The 21,740-nt window shown below is 35.9% G+C and overlaps 1 protein-coding gene across 1 annotated transcript in view; it reads left to right on the top strand.

Moving 5' to 3' along the window:
* The first annotated feature begins 10,975 nt into the window (after nucleotides 1-10,975).
* The window catches only part of LPIN2 (lipin 2), a 32,331-nt gene continuing 21,566 nt past the window's right edge, over nucleotides 10,976-21,740 (top strand). The window contains exons 1-8 of the mRNA XM_015823195.1: nucleotides 10,976-11,164; nucleotides 12,124-12,219; nucleotides 13,502-13,794; nucleotides 14,675-14,782; nucleotides 15,933-16,059; nucleotides 17,960-18,296; nucleotides 19,663-19,762; nucleotides 21,032-21,219. Coding sequence (XP_015678681.1) covers nucleotides 10,976-11,164; nucleotides 12,124-12,219; nucleotides 13,502-13,794; nucleotides 14,675-14,782; nucleotides 15,933-16,059; nucleotides 17,960-18,296; nucleotides 19,663-19,762; nucleotides 21,032-21,219 — 1,438 coding nt within the window. The remainder of the gene's footprint in view (nucleotides 11,165-12,123; nucleotides 12,220-13,501; nucleotides 13,795-14,674; nucleotides 14,783-15,932; nucleotides 16,060-17,959; nucleotides 18,297-19,662; nucleotides 19,763-21,031; nucleotides 21,220-21,740) is intronic.

The following is a 21,740-nucleotide window of genomic DNA, read 5'->3' as shown; positions in this document are numbered from 1 at the left end:
GAATGTAATACTTGCAATTTATCACTTGAAGTGCATATTTAAAAAGCCAAATATTTTGATTCCTCTTTATATGCATACCAATCCTGTCCCCTGCAAAAGATATAGACTGCTACAGGCAACAACACAAGTTGTCTTTGACTGGAGTTGGAGGGAATATTGAGGCTATAGTCTAGACTGGGGGGTTTAACAAGCATCCAGAAAAAAGTAAAAATAAAGTAAAAAAGTAAAAACACCATTGCCATCCCAACTCTGGTACTGTTTCCAAAACAACCCAATACGGATATGCATGAATATATCAGACCTCCCATTCAACTCAATAGAGAAGTTAGTTGAGAAGTATTTATTGGGAGCTATTAAGTGAAAAATACTTTTAAGTAGGCTTGACAAATTTGTGAAAACTGGTTGTTTCAAATCAGTTGGATAAAATTGTCTCCAATTAGCACTAGGTATTGGTCATTCTACCTCCACATCTCGCTCTGTTTATTTATTTGTTAAATTTATTGGCTGCCCATCTTACCTCAAGGTAACTCTGGGAGGCTTAAAATCATAAAAGAAAAATGCTATATAAACTAAAAACATAAATAAGAATACAAAAGTCAAATACTGTGACCCAATTAAAAGATGGGAGAGTGGGAGCAGGATGGGAGGGAAGGTAAATTAAATTAAATAAATAAATAAATAAATCTGTTTTAATCTGTCAACTACATCAGCTATGATGCTCCCCTATTGCAGCCCAAGCTAACTGACAGAGCCAGGTCTTTAAGCTGTTATGGAAGATCAGGAGGGTTGGAGCTGATTTCATTCTGGAGGGCAAGATATTCCACCCCATCCAGAATTAATGATGACAAAGTCCCGGATCTCAGGGCCTCGTGCTTCCAAAGCCATTTAGTCTTGCCAGGGTTCAGTCATAGCTTATTGTCCCCCATCCAAGTCCCCACAGCCTCCAGGCACCACGAGAGGGCAGAAACAGCATCACTTGGGTAACCAGTGGTAGAAATATAGTTTGATATTGTCAGTGTATTGCACATACCTCAATCCATGGTGACAGATGATCTCACTTAGTGGCTTCATGTAGATAATAAAAAGGAGTGGAGAGAATACCAAGCCCTGTGGCACGCCACAAAATAGTGACCGATGGCTAGACTTCTCCCTCTCTATTAACATTGATTGGGACTGGCCATGAAGAAAGGAGTCAAACCAGCGCAAAACCATGCTGCCCAGTGCAGCCCCCATAGCTGGCCCAAAGGATACCATGCTTGATGGTATTGAAGACCACTGAGAAGTCAAGGAGAGTGACTATCCCCATCCCATTCTTGCCAGTGATCATCAACAAGTGCAACCAATGCCTCTATGACCACTTTCAGCTGAACTTATGAAAGGCTAGCTTTATGAATGACAAGTGTGCAGGGGGAGGGAAAGCCCGGAACTGGCAGTTAAATCACCCAGAAAATAATAGATCCTTAATTTTTGCAGAACTCCTAGTTTCAACAGCAGCACATTCCTTGCCAGCCGAACCACAGTTGAACCTGAGCTGGAAATAAACGGGCTCAGTGATAATGTGAGACTGTAGGGCTAACCACCAAAACCATGTGTGGAAGTGTCTACAATATGAAACAAATTCTCATATACTGTACTGCCTATGCTTGTTCTTTAAAAAAAGATGCTGTACATAATAGACAGCAAAAAATTAGAGGTTTTGATGCAAAATATATGCATCGGCATGAACAACATGTTTGCACAAACAGTACTATCAAGTTAGCAGATTTCACCAGCGCAAAGGTCTGTTTCAAACATTATGGCTATTGTTTTTTTATTGAATGTCAAGGATGTAATAATATTAAGAAAATACTAAAGCAGGTCTTGTGTACCACAGTGTATTTTCATTTTTAAAAAAGTAAGTGCCTTGAAATAAAGTGCACATCTAATCCCCATTCTTTTGATTCTCTTAAAGCAAAGGTACATGTATTAAAATTTCATGAGTTAAAGCTAAAATCCTGGAAAATGGCATAAGTCATTGCTTTAAATATCCAGCTTTGGCATATACACATTTTTAATCTGCATTTGGTGTTCAGCCATTTAGGAGGGCCTCTTTTCAAAAGAGTTTTCTAAACGTATGAGAGCTACAAATTTATGCAATATGTGAAGTGCTTTACTGGCACTAGACCAAGATCCATAAAAAAAGGCACCACGGCAGCAGTTCAGTCAATCAGTCTCAGAACTCGTATTGTATCTTTTTGTGTCTGTCTTATGTCAATAAACAATGACTGCATCCAAGAGTCTAAATGCTTTATTCATAATGCATACTTACATTTACTGCAGTATTTGCAATTGGAGTTTCTGGAATGACAGGAATCAGAGACTGAAATATTTTCTACCATTTTTTTTTCATTTTCAAAACTTTATAATCACAAGGGCACAAACAAGAGATCTCTTACTTTGGGGACTCTCTGTGGTTTTAAACTACTGTACTATGGCCACCAACATGAATATCATCGGATGAAAAGTGCTTTGGAAACTTTCTCAGAATGGCTCAAGCAAGCAGTTTTCCTTAAATCACCCCAGTTTTTTCAAAAGATCAGTAATATGGCTATTTCTGTAAGCAAAAAATATTTCATGATTTAAAATATTTTGAATCCATTTGAAATGAATGCAACATATGAGTGATAATTTACAACATGTTACTGTTCACTAGGAATCTACAAAGAGTTGGTCACCATAACTGCTGCCATACCGACACACCAATCATTGAACTACATGTGACTTGCTCCTTTCACTTTCCTAATCATGAGTCATGTTGCTCTTCAGATTAGCAGTTCTTATTTTGTCTCCCTGGTATCTGTTTGGCCATCTGTAAAAGAAGCTAAAATATTTAAAATGTGTCTGAAATGTGCATTGCATTTAACCATCACTTCAGGATATTGAGATTTTCTCAAATCAGATGAAGTCACTATAACTTGTACTATATGTAGTATAGAGAAGAAAATGGTGTCTATCATTCTATGAGATCATTAAACAATTAATATATAGAATATACATTCTGCTAGAACATCTTACTTCACCTAAAGAAGAAAGCCCAAATGATGAAATCTCAATCCTTTACCAGCTTCTAGGTTCCCTATAAGAGGGTGCGATGACTTAATGGTTAAACACCCTAAACCTGTCAGCTGGAAAGCTGACAGCCTGAGTTCAAGACCTGAGCACTGTACGATGGAGTGACCTCCCATCTTTGCCCCAGCTCCTGCCCATCTAAAAATCATGCAAATGCGAGTAAATAAATAGGTACCACTTTGGTGGGAAAATAACAGTATTCCGTGTACCTCAGGGTATAGTCATGCTGGCCACATGATCATGGAAATGTCTTTGGACAATGCTGGCTCCTTCGGCTAAGAAATGGAGATGAAGACCACCCTCTAGAGTCGGACACAAGTGGGCTTTATCTTTAGGTTTTCTATGAAACTAAATGTATTTCACTAAAATTAAAAAAAACATAGTATTTTGATTTGCACTTGTCTCAAGATAAATGAATCAAAGGTGATCTTAGGGATGTTTAGCTTCTTTCAACCCAATTCAATTTCTGATTACTCTCTGAATGTACAAGCAGAATAGAGGCTAAACTCCATTTAAATAAACTCTCTCTCTCTCCTGATGTTATCCTGGGTGTAACAATACAAACATTATTAATATGCATTACATTACTTGATCTGTTCTAGTGCTATGAAGCCAGCTTGTACATTAAGATGTTGCAAGCTGTGTATGCGAAATTATGTTTTTATCTTTTTATATACCCAGATGGATGTTGTTTTATGGCAAGATATATAATGCATTTCTAATTAAGATTTGTAATAAGTATAGCAGATGCCCAGTTTAATCGCAAGTACTATGGTGGGATGCACAGACTTGTTTCTCTGTCAAGATAGTATAGGTATCTCTGAAGATGAAGCATCTCTTGAGGCAGATCGCACCAGTCTGGTCCTTACACACAAGGACTTTTGAACTATGACACAGACCTATTTGTCCCAAAGGTGCTTTTTCGAAAGGCAACTGGACTTTGTTTTCCCAGTTTTGGAAAAAACAAGAGCCCAGTTGCCTTTCGAAAAAGCACCTTTGGGACAATCCTGACCTGGATGACTGAGTATCGCCATAGGCACAGGCCTATTTGTAACACAGCAGGAATGTTCATTTACGTGTAATGTTTATAACAATATCTTCGAGCGGAAGGCATCCTTGAACTCGTGCCAAGCTCGGTGCCATCTACCAACCCTCTGCAATCAAGCGCCCGTGAGTCAAAGGAAGATTTCTCGAGAAAGAAAAAGGAAGCCCCTCCCACTGGCTGCAGTCACACCCACTAATTAAACCGTGTCGCCAGACGTCGCCTCGAAGTGCGAGGGCGGGTAGGACGAACAACGTGGCCTTTCCCTTACCGTCACGTGCGATCCACCTCCCCCCCTCGCCTCCCTCCCACTCCGAACCTCCCTGTTGCTGTTTTTAGCTTAGCCCAGGGGTAGGCAACCTTGGCTCTTTTATGACTCGTGGACTTCAACTCCCAGAATTCCTGAGCCAGCTTAGCTGGCTCAGGAATTCTGGGAGTTGAAGTCCACGAGTCATAAAAGAGCCAAGGTTGCCTACCCCTGCCGCCTTAGCCCCAACAGGAGGGGGAGGAGCGAGAATTTCCGCAGCGTTCTGTGCGTCACTGCTGCTGCTCCCCCTTTCACCCACCCCCTGCGAGTCCCGCGCTGCCTGCCTGGCCAGCCCATTCGCTTCATTTAACCGCCGCCGCCGCCGCTAACGGTCGCTGGCTGCCGCTCCTTGCGTCTTTCCCGGTTCCGTCCGGTTGAGAGGGAGAAAAAGGTAACGAACGGGGAGGTCCTGCTGCCCCTTGACGGGCACGCAACCTTGTGCGAGGCGGCTGGTTAGTTGAGCGGTGGGGGGGGGGGCGCATCCTTTCTTTTCCGTTCCTCCCTGCCGCTCCGGGTCCTGTCCCGTCCTCCATCCTTCCCTTTCCCTTATCGGCTGCCTCTTGGTCCCTTTCCTGGGCCGGCATTACTACGAACCTGGGTAACTCATCCGGACGACCGTGAAGCCCTAATTTACAGTAGATGTATTTGTGCTGCTTCGGTCGTTTGCGGGTATTCTTGCCCGGGAGAAGTCATCCCCACAGGCCAAGCGTTGGTTTTATCAGCCCGAGCAGGGAGAAGGCTTGGATGGGATTTTTCCTCTGGGAGTGGGAAGTGGGGGGATTCCCCCCTCATCAGCAGTGATGATGTTACCTAGTGTGGGTAATGAGACGTCTGCAAGAAAACAAGCAAGCTCGGAGAGCCCCAAGGACCCCCTCATTTCAACCCTAAGCTACAAATATTCTCCTGCATTGATTCTCCCCTCTCCGTAAGCCAACTGGGAAAACTGGTACTCCTTAAGTGGCTGATTCCAAGCATGGCATCATCATAACCAGAATAATAATAATGGGGGGAAAAGGAGGTAGAGGAACAGTTGATAGAACTAAATGGTTTAAAATGGTTGAACTACAGTTTTAAAACAAACGGAAGGATGCTTTGGGCATATGATTGAGACCTCTCCCCTGTTCATACAGTATTACAGTATACAATGCACTTAACTATAATTAGTTCCTTATTGTCATCAGAGCAATGGTTATTTTGCTATTGCTAAAATTGCTATTAAAGTTTAAAAAAAAACTATGGCTTTTCGATTTGTAGCAGCCTTTGGTGTCATCTTGGTTTCAAACAGGATTAAATCCCTCAGGATAATGTTGCATTTTGAAGGGTTTATTACTTTTGCTTTCATTCTTGTCATCTGGCCTTGCCCAGCTAGCTTCTGGATAGGCCAGTCTTGCATGAAAACAATGATAATAGCGCCTGTTGTGCTTGAAAACAGTTATATTTCATAGTGATAGTTGGGCTTAAAATGTTCAGGTAATGTAGAAACTAGAAAGTTTTATAAGATCAGCCTGCTATTACATAACTAAGGAATTTATTGAGATTGGAGTAGTTTTTGTAAGATATTTCTAGGACATCTAGAAATTAATCCGATGCTTGCATCAGTTTAATATAAAATCTGAAAATGGGAACCTAGGCTAATATTTGAAATATATCATAATGTTTAAATTCTAGTAGGGACTTTCATTTAGCAAATGTATGCTACACTTGGGCCATATCATTGGGTACCTTTTCAAGCTTCATTCCAATTACAGAAAAATAAAAATGTTTTGCAAATTCAAGCATTAATGATCTATAATTATTTTTGTTGTTAATAACCATATTTTTTCTCTGTAGAATTTTCAGTATTTTTTTTCAGACTTCGCTAATACATTTTTAAGTAAACGCTTTCCAGTACAGATACAAAAATGAATTTCAGAGGGCTAAACCAGACTTTCTCGGGGAGTGGCATGGTGGCCTAGAGGTGGAGCTCTTGCCTCACAATCAAGAGGCTATGAGTTCGATTCTAGCGGAGCAGATATCTCTCTCTCTGGGCGCAAAGAAAAAATATCTGCTCCGAACTCTGCATAGGCGTCAGGAAAGACATCCAGCCAGTAAATGCTCAGCTCCATTCAGTCGCCTCAACTCCACCCCGATGCAAGGGATTACAGCAGACATGTCAAACTCACGACGTATCGGAGCTTTTTTGCCATTGCCAGCAATGGGATGGGCGCAGCTCCGGTATGATGATATCGGCCCACGGGCCGGCAGTTTGACACCCCTGGATTACAGGGTCATTAAAAAAAAAAAGATCAGACTTTCTCAACCCTGTTACCCTGGAGGAACTCTTGAAACAGGTCTCAGAATATTCCTACATAAAAAGGTTATCTTCAATTCATACTGTTAGTGTGATTGTGGCACTGCAGTTGCTAGCATTGAGCAAAATTAAAACATGTTTTTCCATCACAATTTTGTGGAACCACTAGTGACCATTCATGAAATCCCAGTTGAGAAAGGTTGCTATAAAGTGTCAAAGAAGGAACGTAATATTTGATTTACTATATTGTCAGCTGTTTTTGATAAATTATATTCCTTTCATAAATTCACTCATTAACTGCTTAATAAGTGATCTCTACTCAGTGTATGATTAAAAATAAATAAATAAAAGCTTTTCCTGCCATTTAAAATAAGAATTATTTCAAAATATCCATTTGGCATAAGATATAAAATCTTTCCTTTTCAATTTGTAGAAGGCCGAAACATTTTGTGCTTCCTTTAATGCTAGAAATATAGTAAGAATCCTATTACAGGTAGTGCTTACTTAACAACCATTTGTTCAGTGACTGAAAGATATAGCAGCACTAAGGGAATGATACATGCAACCTTAGCAACCTCAGTCAGACCCTGCCACCCCTCAGTCTCTACTTTAGCTTCAGTGGCACTGGGGCCTCCACCGAGGAGTGCTGCCTCAATCCAGTGCAAAGCACCAGCCACCTCTGCCGCCCCTGCTGTGCCCAACTGACCTATGCCTATATGAGGCAGCTGCTGGCCATGCCAGACCTACTCCCCAAGCTGAGCAGGCTTTCAAAAGTGTGTGTGTCCTTGCAATGCTTTGGAAGGTTTCTGAGAAGGCTGCCTGTGATTTGGAGAATGGTGGGCATGGCCACCTTGTGAGGTTCCAGAAGGTCTCAGAAGCCTTCCAAAGCATCACACAAGAAGAGCACACTTGATTTGAAGAATGGTCTACATGCCCTTGGGAAGAAGGCCTGGAATGGCCAGCAGCTGCGCCACATGGAGCCAGGGCTGATGCTCCTCATCAGCAGTGGGAGGCGGAAAACTGAAGGTCAGTTGGGATGGCAGGGACAGTGGACTGCAGGACAATGAAGATGGCTGGGGTTTTGCACTGAGGTAGATGACTGCAGAGCAGCCTTCCTCAATGGATCAGTGGCGTTGGGGCTGAAATAGAAACTTGGGGTGGCAGTGGCTGCCTAAGACTGCTGAAGTCTCTGGACCTCTGCTTCAACCCCAGGGCCACTAGTGCTGCTACCACTACCAATGAGTGCTGCTGTGCATGGCGGCCAAAATAGCAGACATGGGGGAGAGATTGGTGAGTGGGGGGAGTTCAAGAAAAGGCATTCTCTTTATCAAGATTGGGGACTCGGAAATGACCAACCAGGAATTTCTTGCATCAGGGTGAATCCTTGCCTAATACTTGCCTGGTGAGATTTGGTTAATAATAGCAAAGGGACTGCTGAGATTTCTGTCACTAAGCAATGTAGACATTGTGCTTTACAACTATATTGCTTAGCAACAGAACTTCAGGTCCCAATTACCGTCGTAACAGGTACTAACTTATTCCATATGGCCTAGATTTAATTTTTGGACAAAAAAGGGACTATATTATTATTATTATTATTTTAGAACTGTAGGAAAAGTAGTTTTTTCCTCTTTTTTATTTTCTTTCCCCTTTCTCTTCATTTCTGTTTCTTAGTTTGTATTGTTTTGTTCATCTAGTATTTGTAATAAATGAAATGAAACTAGTGGTTTAGTTGGCAACTGTTATTATTTGTATTGCTTTAATTATTTTTGTATTGGTTTAATAATTAATGAAAACCAGTTTGGTATAGTGGTTAAGTCATCAGGTTAGAAATCAGGAGATTATGAGTCAGTTTCACTTTATGTACAAATCTAGTTTGGTGACCTTCGGCCAGTCACTTTCTCTCCGCCCTAGGAAGGAGGCAATGGAAATCACTTCAGAAATACCTTTCCAAGAAAACTGCAGGAAGTTGTCCAGGCAATTTCCCAAAACCAGACATGATTAAAAGGAAGATAATAATAATAATGCTTTAACATTTTTAAGAAAGATAATGAGATTGAATAAAGCATTGTTTCATTATGTTAACACACTGAAGCTTGACTTCTTTGAGATATTTAAATGTGTTTCTTGTTCAATAATTAAAACTATATACTCACTTCAGTCAAACCCAAATTATGTTTTATATATTTTTGGGGGGAACAATAATAAAATAGATTACTACTTTTTAAAATTTATAATACAAGTGTCAGTTTCAATTTACTTCAAGGGAAATCGACATTATTTGGGGGAAAAAGTAGAGCGGCCAATACCAATACTTGTGGCCACATTTGTACACATGGTTATAGACAGCCACAATATATTGGATTAGATATAGCTGTACATCCTGTGCTTAGTTAGGTAAAAAATAATTAAAGTAATACTATGATATAATGAGGACAGTACTACCAAGACAGTGGCATATTTGAGAGAATAGATAGGCAGTTCATGGACATAGTTTCTCTCTAGGGAATATTTTTGTGAGTTTATCATATAATGACCTTGCTTCCCAGATCCTATGCTTGTTCCCAGTATCTTCCTTCCAGCTTTATATACATTCCTTGATCTTCTGTTTTATGGCTGAGTTGACAGAGTTCATGGTTTCTAAGTCCCTGGGTAGGTTATAAGGAATGGGAATGTTTTAATTTGTTTTTGTTGTCCTAACTGTCACACATTTTCTCCTTTATAATGTTATAGCATAGCTAGTGACAACAGAAACATTTATCAGATCTACATAAAATAGTAAAGATGTGGGTTTTTTAAAAAAAAATCTTGAATAATAAATATGTTGCGAAAGCATAGAACAACTTATCATGTACTTCAATATTGTATGCCTTTAAATATTAACTAAAAGGGCGGATTTTTTTTGCCTATGCTGTGACTTCCATTTATTTTTAGCTATCACTGAAATAAAACTCTAAGAAAACCTTGGTGAGAGCAGAGTCTGGGATGTGGGGGTGGATGCTGAGAGTCTGGATTCTGTGTTTGGTGGGAATGGAGTTGGAAGAGGGGGGGTTATTGAGTGGTGGTGGTTGCATTTAGGATGGCATGATGGCTGCAAAATTATCCATATTGCCAAGAGCAGCCAGTGAATTGTTGGAGGTGACTGAAAGTAAACAGAGGTTGATGGAGAAGAAAAGAAGACATTAGTAAGAGAGCACTTTCTCCAAGCCAGTGGTTCTCAACCTTTTATTCACCATGGATACCCTTTAAATACCTTTTGTGGTGACGGACCATGGTCACAGATCACCAAGACTTAACTCAGGATTTAAATCATAACATTTATTCAAGTCTTCCCAGACCCCTTGTGATGACATCGCGATCCCCCAGGGATCTGTGACCACAGGTTAAGAATCACTGCTCTAAGCAGACCACAAGAATGAGAGCATGAGTGGAGTTGAGGATTTAGAAAAGATTTCATTAAATCAGGGTTGTGATGGGTCTATACTGGAGGCTTCATGTTAGATCTGATGTAACTTAAAGTCAAATTGGTCTAGTGATTAAGGCACCTGGCTAGAAACCAGGAGACTATGAATCCCACCTTAGACAAGAAAACCAACTGAGTGACGTTGGGCCACAGTGATTTTCTTAGCCACAGTGTCATGTCAGGCTCAGATGAAAAGCCAGTAAGTCAATTCCTTTAGCAACCAAATGAATATTTGATATTAACGCTTGTAGTTGATCCTTGCCTAAAAAGATGCACAATAGTGATTATGCACCTGTGAATATTAAGGGTAAATGTACCATGCATAAGCAGAGAACAATGATCATCTGCAGTTTCCTAAGTGTATAAACTGAGTGTTAATTTTGAGTTTCCACTTGAATAAGGTACATATAACATGTGTTTTGTGTAACTGTAATTTTTTATTTGTTTAGACCCCTATACATGCATTACCATTTTGCATTTCATTATAATAAATGGTCTTGAACTTTAAGATTTTTCAAAATTCTTAAATAATTGAAAGTGTACTTTTGACATTTTTGACAATACACATGACTTCTTTTATTCTGGAGTTATGAGTAACCTTTTACTTTTAATGTCTTTCACATATAACCACAGATCACAATTATCAGATTAAATTATAATAAATTAAAATTTATGATAACATGATTGTGCATGTGTTTTTTTAATTTAAAGTTCATTGTATTTGGAATAATATTTTCAATCAACATTTCTTTGTAGCTTTAAAATATGAATTATGTTGGACAGCTTGCTGGACTTCTGGTTACTATGAAGGAGTTGTATAAAGGCCTTAATCAAGCTACACTTTCAGGATGTATTGATGTAATTGTAGTTCGGCAACAAGATGGTACATATCTGTGCTCACCATTCCATGTCCGATTTGGAAAACTTGGTGTCTTACGTTCAAAAGAGAAAGTGGTGAGTACCATGAATGTCAGAGACTAGGGAAACAAAATATTTTTCTTTCTTTTTTTTTGCCAAGTGTATGTACAGTTTAAATTATGCTGTTATTATGGCACATCATTTTTCCAGATTCAGTAAATACTTGCAGGATAGGGAGGAGAGCTTTGCTATACAGTAGCAAAGTTTTGTTCAGTTACCCAGAATGGCCAAATAGAGGCCTTTATTAAGTCTGGCCATAGAAAGCATAACAATAAATGTTTTTGCTTTTCTTGGCATTGATATACATTGGAGATTTACGTTGTTGCTTTCATCTACCACCTAATATACATTTATAGAAGTCCAGTGACATCACTTACATCATTATGTCATATAATTATGTCACATTTAATTCACATCATGATATAAATGAGGTAGATTACATAGTTTGTCTCAATGGTGTTATAATATCATGATGTCACTTGCCCATCGCTTACATCCCTACAGATACCCATGCTGCTAAGTCAGATGGATACGTTGCTTTGTTGCTCGTAACTCATAACACATCGATAATTGTTTGAAGAATGGCAAACAAAAGTGAAAATATAGCTTTGCCAGCTAGCCTCCAGATCTGATGATAGTGAGGTGGGGTGAAGCCAGCAAAATGGCTGTATTGTTAGTGAGATTGATTGCAATCTCCCACAAATTATTTTTACAGTTTTAATAGTTTTGTATTATTTTAAACTTTTAAAATCACTATTGTGGTTATTTTTGGTTATTTTGTTGTATTGTTTTGTGTTTTAACTTAGTGCACCACTCGGAGATGAGCAGCTCTGTAAAGTTACCAAATAAATAAATAAACATGGTATAAACATGGTGTATTGCTAATTTTTTTCTTTCAATGATTTAGGTTAAAAAAATAATATATTGATTAAATATAAACATACATTTTGACGTGTGTTTTTATTGCAGCAAGTGTTCTGTTGTATTTTTTATAGATTGATATTGAAATTAATGGAGAAGCAGTTGATCTTCACATGAAACTGGGTGATAATGGAGAGGCCTTCTTTGTGCAGGAAACAGAAGAAAAATTTGTAAGTCATCTAACATATGTAGCTTTATTCCAATTCAATTTGGGCAGATGTTTGTTTTTTATTTAGAAGAAATTGATTTTTTCAAGCTGACAGAATATTTCAACCTTTATCTTTTATTATTTTCTTTCCTTTTAATTCCATCTCTAGCTTAATTTTTATTTTATTTTCCCTTTTCTTATTTATTTTTGTTCCTGGATGTTTTAAAAAGACTTCCATATATTTTCTCTCTCACACATAGAACATGAGATAACAATCAAAGAATATGCAGAAATACTAAAGAATATAACTCAAAGCAGCAATAAAAATATTAACACAAGACAGCAATTAAAAATATTATGAATACAAGTAAACAATAAAACAAACAAAGACCGTATGTTTTTATCAAGCGGCAATAAGACTGTCTCAATTTCTGTTTCTCAATATTAATTGGATTGAGGATGAGAAATATCATCCCGCTCTACACATCCCACTCTATTTTTTGTCAGTTCCAAAATAATAGAATAGGAGAAATCAATTATATTGATCTTGCTTTCCATTTTTTTTAAATGCATTTCCATATAAAGCAAAAAGCATTTCTTTGGATTTAGCAAAGCCAATTGTGGAATGCAAAATTGCTGAACCTTTGTCATGTTTAGCTTACGTAAATAAGGGTAATAGATTATGAAATACAACAGTGCATATAGATAAGGTATATGTATTCATCTACCATTTTCCTGCTGCGGCATCAAGGTAAGAAGAATTTTGAAACTTTCTTCTGTTTTCATTATTTTTTTTAAATTCTGAATCCCACATAGTTTAATTTTAATCCTTTGTTTTAAACCAACCTATTTCAAACAAAATTTTATAAAAGTGGCTTGTTTTACCATACCATAAAAATTAATGATTATTGAGGATTTGCATATAAAACTAAACATTGGTTAGAAAAAATGTTCAGAGCTTTATCTCTTAGTTCTGTTAGGAAACTATACCCTTCATTATGAGAAAAGAGAAAGTGAGTATCCAAATCTTAGTGAATATCAGTACAAAACACATCTTCATTTAAATGTGGGTATGAACAGTTAACCTGTCCTATGCATATCCATCTTCCCTTCTCTTAATATATTTGAATAATAATTTTTAAATGACTATCACAACTCAAACATAAGTTTTTTCTGGACATCATAACATATACTTCTATATCTGTTCTTTTTGTCTTCAGTGTTAATTTGTGAGTTAAATATTGTAATAATTAGGTAACATATATATAATGTACAAAATTCAAATTCACCTAAATGACTTTTAGGAAAATGTTCCAGCCCATCTCGCAACATCGCCGATACCTACAGAAGATCAGTTCTTCAAACAAAATTTGATGAAGTCAGGTGAAAATGAAAAAATAGATTTAAGCTCAGAAATTCCGCAAATTGTAGAAACAGAGCCTTTTTTCCCCTCTGGGTCAGTGAAGAAAAAAAAACGAAGAAAGAGAAAATGTAAACAAGATGTGAAAAAAGAAGAACAATTCTCTTCTCTTGGAACTGAGGAAATCTTTGAAATGGAAATAAGTTCAGATGATGACAGGTGTATTCTACCTTTGAGGTAAAAAAATTTTCAAAAAGTTCTGTTTAGTCAAACAGCCACACTGTAAAACGTTCAGTAATAATATTTCTTTTATATTATATAAATCCTAAACTAAAAAAATAACTTTTATTTTATAAATTCAATTAGGTGTTTAACTTACCTTTCAAAATTCATATTCAGAGTAATATCTGTAATAATGACTTTAAAAATAGCTAATAGAATAAGTAATGAGCAAGATTAAATACAGTAGGTATGTTTGCTACAAAAACAGATTTTGTAACTGCTATATCAAGTAAAAAAGTATTACTTTTTTATTATAAAATAAGAAAAATGAAAAGGTAATCTTTCCATAAGGATACAACTTTAAATAATATATCTAGTTAATATTAAGTAACCATTTGTGGAGCTTTGTAAGGATTGTAATTGAAATCTAAAGTTTCTATAAAGACTTTTATATTTACAGCAGTTAAGGTATGGATAGATTTATTCTGCATACATTTTAGGATGTATTAATAATTATTTAAAAGCAGGCATATATATATATATATATATAGGCTATTTTTCCAGATCCACTAAGAAAACATACATTTAAACACAATCCAAGTAATTATAATACCCCCAAATATACATCATTCTATAGAGATATTTGCTATATAGACTTGAATGTTCTATCAGGGACCAAAGACAATTAACTAATCTTTCAAGCTTTGATCTGTTAAAAAAAGCTAAAACAATAGAATAGTTAACTGAATTGCTGATACTGGGATGAAAGTGTCTACCAGCTTACCCTTTTCCCTATGTGAATCTATATATAAAAGCAGATTGTTACGTTAGTCCTTTAATGCTGTCATTCAGTACTAAATAAAAGTTCCTTTAATACATCAATTCTATGTTACAGAAACCCTGCAGATTCTCCACCAAAGGTTGAAGAGTATAAAGATACATTGATTTATCCTTCAAAGGATGATTACCCTTTATCAGATGGAGATTGGCCTGTTTCAGAGAAGTAAGTTATCTTCATGTATCATTCTTTTATGAAAATGGTATTAAAGGTTAAATATTTTTGACATTAAATCTGCAGAAAAAGGATCATTAGGTTAGTAACTGTGAGCTGCCTCAACTTTTCAGTACTGTTAGGGATCATGCATTTTGACACATTACTGTTAAGATTCCTAAGATTCATTGTACAAACTTTTCTGACAAAGCACCTCTTTAAAGTATTTTTAAAATTTTTTGGGCACTTTTCACATATCCTTAAATTCTCTTACAATTTAACTTCCCCTTATATACCTATGTGCTATATTGCAATGCAAATATGAAAGGACAGAGCATGTGTTGTGATATCAAGATGCATATTCAACATTTTTGAATCATCGTAGTTAGATTATATGATTATATTCAAACTGTGTAGTTAGGGCACATCTCTCTTTACTGCCCTTTTGAAATATATGGACTAAAGCAGAAAAGATTAGTATTGAGGAGATTGAAAGAGAGGGTGAGCAAAAGGGTAAAGGTTATAATAACAGGAATTTAGCCAATCTCCCATATTCCTCCCAAAATAAGTTATATTTCAGTGTAAATTATGTGTAATTTTCAATCATACCAGTCAAATCAGTGATTTTTTTTCATTGCGTTTGAATCTTTTTTATGTATGAAAAAAGCGTTTTGCACGCACTGGAAGTAACTGCCTGTAAACTGAAATAAGGCTTATCTGGCCAGACACTTAAAAGTCTGTTAGTTGTGCTGGTAAAAAGATGTAAACTGGTTTTGAACATTTCATTTCATATAATTGAATTAATGCTAGTACAGTAGCCCTTGGTTTGAGAGAATTCTGGCTTCTGCAGATTTTGCTACAATTCTGTTGAATATACTGCTTTGTTCCTATTTAAATCTGTTACACAATGATATTGGCAAGCGGTTGTAGATAAAGCTGTTTTGGAATTCAAGTATACTTTCAGAGCATTTAATCTGAAAAGCAGCAAAACATAATAAAAAATGGAAAAAGATAAATGTTCACACTGTCTGCTATGATTTTATTTTAATTTCCTAGATCTGTCTAAACATCAGCTTGGCTTTCTGCTTTGCTGCTGAATGTTAATTAGAGAACATTCTTTGTATAACCTTGTACAATAAATGTCTTTCCTTTGTTTTAACAGCCCTTTTAGCCAGTCCACTTGTCCTAAAAGTGATTCAGAACTGGAAGTTAAGCCTACAGAGAACTTGCTTATTAGAGGAGAATCTCACATGGAATGGACATGGGGAGGCTTTCCTGCATCTACCAAGGTAAAACTTTTTGCAAATCATTCTGTTTTCTGAAAACATTTGATAATACAGTAGGAACATGTTTATCAGTAATAATGTTATGAATAATTTTCTGAAGAAATACATGAAAGATGCTGCTTCTTGTGGTTCACTATAGGTCATTTTATAAAATAGTCAAAACATTTAAAGGAAGTGTCTGGAAAAGTGTTAGTTAAAAGTCAGTGCAACAACACCTCCCCGCCCTCAACTTTTGCTTTTGTGAGCAATTTGGATAATTCTACTGGTTATTGTAATGATTCTTGTTGATCTAAACCTTGAAATTTGATATCACTCATCTATGTGACTAAGTAAACTTTGCAAATGTTTAATATAAATAGCCATAAGCTCAGCAAGTAAAATAGTGCTAAAAGTTGTGCTGATTTGTTTAACTCGCACTTTTATACAGACATAATATATACCGGTTTCAAATTTTAGAATTTTATTTAGGCTTGCAGGGAATATTTTGCTTAGTGAAGTACTAAGCAGTGGTTTAAAAGTTATTGAAGTCTAACTTCATCAATAAAGCCTATTCAGCAAACACGAGCAAAGGTTTGATTTCATTTGAATTAGAATACTAACAGTACACAAGTGTGCGCCACCTAGAGGATTCTGAATGAATTACCTATATTTTAGTTACAGAGCATGGTTTGCCAGGATCAAGCTACATCTTACTAAAATATGCAGCTGCTTCTCTGTGTTACTATAGAGTAACTCTCTATAGTTACTCATTGTAACTATAAGTTACTGTGTTCTATTAGTTTTATTAGTTACTCATTGATAAATATGTAAGGAATATACTATGGCCTTCTTACAAGAAGGGTAGGATATAAATATAAGAAGTAACCAACTATAGAGTAACAAGGTGGTCTTAGGCCACACATTTTCTGTCACTATATTTTTACAAATAAAGTTTTGTGAAAATAGAAAGAAATGGGATCTTGAAAGTTTGTTGCATGTGGTATAAACAATAAACATATTTGAGCATCTTATAGAAATAGTGAAATTTAAGGTGCAGAATAGCTTATAAATCAGTAAAGCACCAGGATTCAACATTTTACTTTCTGTTTTTGATATGAATATTGATGATAAATTCATGTATTGTTTTCTTTGTGAAATTGATTTTTTTCTCATATAAATTGATGATATATAGATATTATATAAAAACTGTAAAACAAGTTAATGTAAACATTAAAATAAGTATTTATATGGGCTAGTAATGAGGAGTTTAACCATTTAAGCTTGGGCTAACTGCAGAGACTCATAATTGCTGAAGTTTTCTTGTATTTGGTTTTTCCTACTTCAAATTATAGAAAAGGGTTTTTAAAATTCAAAGTGACTTATGTAATCAATATTAAATATTTTTATATTTAATATTGATTAAAACAATATTTAAGATTGATTAAAACAATCTTACTTGCTTTTTAAGACATGAGTATAGATTATACATGTAAGAAACAATGGCTTGTAAGTTTCATGAAGCTGAGTTAAAGGACAAGCAGCTTGCACATTATTGCAAGTTTTTCCACTGATTAAATTTCCCATTTGCAGTTATATTTTTATCAGTGATTTGGCTCTTCATATGAGATTGCTTCCTGTTGAGCCAATGCATTACCATATCTATTTCTATAGTATCTATTTCAGAATCATGAAGAGGGAGAAAACGTTACTGAAAAATATATTGAAAGTGTGGGAATAAACATCATATCCAAATTGGGACAAACAAGATGTCTATACTTTCTATAACTTATTTTATGATAGATCATCATAGTCAAATATCCTTCAAGCTTTGCTAATTTATAGGTTTGATCAGTTCACACAGTTCTGAACTGAACAACACAGATGATGAATGACCATTTTAGAAAAAGGATGCTTTCCTTTTCAGATAAGCAAGAAGGAAAAACTGGAACATCTTAGAACAGCTACCATCACTCCATCAGAGAAGACTCATTTTAGGGTTATATCTAGCAATGATATAATTGAAGATGATATTCTGATGAATGATTCAGTTTGTACAGTTTTCAAACCGGAGCCAAGAACACATCCACTACTTAAGGAGCTAGATATCAAAGATAGACTTGCTTCTGCAGTAACAGAGCCTGTTCTGGAAATTCTTGAGCATTCTCCTGACTTAGATACTGATATACTCCCCAGCCCACTAGTGGAGTCACCATCAGAAATTAAGCCACCAACAAAGCTTGACTCTCCATCGAAGAAAAAAGGTATACACCTTTAACTAATTGCTTTGTAACATTTTGAAATACTTTTCATTTTTCCTAGCTTTCAGATATATAACCAGTTTTGAGAGGTAAGTAACAAATGTATATAGTAGCTTTGCTCGCAACCATTCCTTTAGATTAGGATACAGAATAATTTGTATCTCAGATATGAGCATTTTGATTTTACATATAACATAGTGTAATTGTTTTTCTATAAACATTACAGAAGAAAATATTCATCTCCTTAGCCCTGGTAGCCATCTTAGTGCTAGTTGCACTAGTTGCACTTAGCCCTGGTAGCCATCTTAGTGCTAGTTGCACAAATACTCATTAGTGACCCTGTCCATATGTTTTACGATACTTTTAATTATAAAAATGTAAATAGGAAGCAGACCTACTACAGAGCTCCAACTAGTAGATAGTATTATCTTTATAGTTATGCCTATCACTGGGATGGTAGAGATCATCATAGGGAGCTGTTTTGCTTTCCAATAAATGAACTTTTTGTAACTGGTAATGGCAGCCATTTTGTGAGTTACCAGTATACTCATTTTGTTAGTATACGTAGTCCTCAACTTACAATCATAATTGGAACTTTCATTTCTAAGCAATGCAGTTATTAAGTTAATCATGCCAGCTTTTACAGCTTTTTGCCATAGTCATTAAATGAATCTGGCTTCCCTGTTTACTTGGTCGGAAACTCCCCAGGAATGTTGTAAAAGGCGATTGTATGATCCCAGAATGCTGCAAGCATTGTAAATACATTCCAGTTGCCAACTGCCCAAAATTTAAATGTCACTGCAGAGACAGTCTTAAGTGCAAGGACTGGTCACAAATAACTTCAAATGGTTATTAAATGAAGGGTCATAAATCAAGGACTACTTGTATAATATGTGCTCTTAAAATTACAAATTTTAGAATTTTGTTTATATGCCATATGTCTCTCTTCTTAAGAAGCCTAAATAGAGGAAAGTCAGATTCTTTTTGAACAATATGGGATAGAATGCAACAGTATTGCCAATAGAGTAGAATATATGGAGCTCAGTCTGAACAGCAGTTGTTGTTGTTTGAACTTGGTTGTTTGCTTGCAGATGTTTCATTGCTTGCAGATGTTTTGTTACCAGATTAGGTAACATCTTCAAATATCTGCAAAGAAACAATCAAACTTGGAGGACTCCATATAAGAGGGTTTTCAGAGAAAAAATACCCCAGATCACCTGGAAATATGTTGCTTAGCTTGCTGGTTAACTTCTAACTTAACGGTAAAAGGTTTTTTTTTCCTTTATAGAAGCATTTCCCTTGAATTTCTTTTCCTACTGTATTTTTTAGATTCCTCAGTTGGTCAATATAATACTTTTTTTCTTTTTAGGGATACATAAAAGAAGTCAGCACCAAGGACCTGATGACATATATTTGGATGATCTGAAGGCTCTAGAACCTGAGGTTGCTGCTCTTTATTTTCCCAAAAGGTATTTGACAAAAATATAAATATTGCAGCACACATTTCAGTAATGCTGTATATTTAATATCTCTTTTAAGAATATGTATGGAATCAAAGAGAAGTCTATGTAGATTCTCAGTCATCCAAGTCATAGTTATCTCAAAGGTGCTTTTTCATTAGGGAACTAGTCTTTAGTTGTCCAGTTGCCTCATGAAAAAGCATCTTTGGGATAATCAAAGAGAAACTTCAAAAGGCATTCTCAACTCTGTGACGTCTTAAACTGCTTAACTGCTCTCTTTAAGTAGCAGCTGTATCTTTCACCTTGTTATTTTTCTTTTCAATAATATACATTCTTTTTATAATTACCCTAGTACATGAATAAATCTTAGGCTAGTTTGAAAAATAAGTTTTTAATTCATCATAGTTCTCGGACAAAAATTATTAGATATGGAGGATGGGAATGCACTCCCTGACTTTTTAATAGCAAAGCTGACTGTGAGACTCTCCTATTCAGATACAAGTGATGTTACACATTCACTTGTTCAGTAACTGTCCAAAGTTAGGTTGGTGATGGATGAGGAGGACTTACAATGGGTCCATATAGTTGCATCCATTGCAGCTTCCCTGTGGTCACATGATTATGATTATGATTTGGGTGCTAGGCAACAGGCCTACAATTATAACATTCCAGTGTCGTATGTGATCACATGATCACCATTTATGACCTTCATTGCTGGATTCCAAAAAGAAAAGTGAATGAGGAAGCTGGCAAGAGATTGCAAATGGTAATCACATGACTATGAGAGACTGAAACCGTGCAGGATTTTGCTAACAATGGCAACTCGGGGTGCTGGGATTGCCATCATAAGTTGACGCAGTCATAATGTCACGCTTTAGGATTGTGTCAGCAACACTGCTAATTCTATTCAGTCCCAGTTATCATTGGTAAATGAGGATTATATATAATTCTACAACTCAAATAACTGAAATAATAATAATAATAATCCTTTCTAATTGTATAAAATAATTTCTACGAACTTACAATGTAATGAACATCTAACTGATCTAAAAATGGCTGTATAAATAACATTTAAGGTTTTTCTTTTGTTTTAGAACTATATTTTTATTGTCAGTTTTGTACATTTATATATAAATAATTTTTATTTTAACTTTCATTGATTTTATTCTAATTTCTTTTATTGTGGTGAGCTGTAGTTGAGAATCAGGCAGCATGCAAGTTTAATGAATTATTATTATCATTGTTATTGTTGTAAAAGGCTTCTTTTATGCTCTTTAGTGATTCTGATCCAGGTACTAGACAGTGGTTGGAGTCTGACACTTTCTCTGGTTCCCAGTCTCCACAATCAGTTGGAAGTGCTGCTGCAGACAGTGGTACCGACTGTATGTCTGATTCTGCAATGGACTTGCCTGATGTTACATTATCTCTTTGTGGAGGTCTTAGTGAAAATGGAGAGATATCTAAAGGTATATTTTTATCTTGTTATTACTTATATAACTTGGCAAGATGAAATGAATAGAAGAATCTCCAGTATGAAGCTACAAAAGTATACTACATGTAAGATAGAAGCTTTCTTTCTGAAGATAATTTCTATTGAGATGTGCAATGTATAAAATGTCTAATTGTATCTACTGGAAGTGTTTTGTACTGTTTATTTTCCTATGTTAGAAAACTTTAGTGTATATAGAAATAGAAATTTACCATATTTACTTTTATTTAGTTTAATTATATGTTTATCCCTAATGTTCAGGGAGAGAACATATTATCCTTGTTCTTTTATCTTGAATGTTTTAGCCATTATAATAGAAATGAATGTCTTGTGGATTATGTTCCTATAGTTGGTGCAATGAATTGATGGATTGATACAAACAAGCTCTGCCATATATGGACAAAAGTTATGTCTATTTGCTGCCAAATTTTTAAACATAGTAAGGTCATGTAAATCAGCTGCCCCCAACCTGTCCAGCTCCGTGGACTGGCAGGGGGG

Source organism: Protobothrops mucrosquamatus, unplaced genomic scaffold (assembly GCF_001527695.2).
Source record: "Protobothrops mucrosquamatus isolate PMUCROS unplaced genomic scaffold, P.Mucros_1.0 scaffold1795, whole genome shotgun sequence".
Classification (NCBI taxonomy): domain Eukaryota; kingdom Metazoa; phylum Chordata; class Lepidosauria; order Squamata; family Viperidae; genus Protobothrops; species Protobothrops mucrosquamatus.
This window is presented reverse-complemented; position numbering and strand designations above follow the sequence as displayed.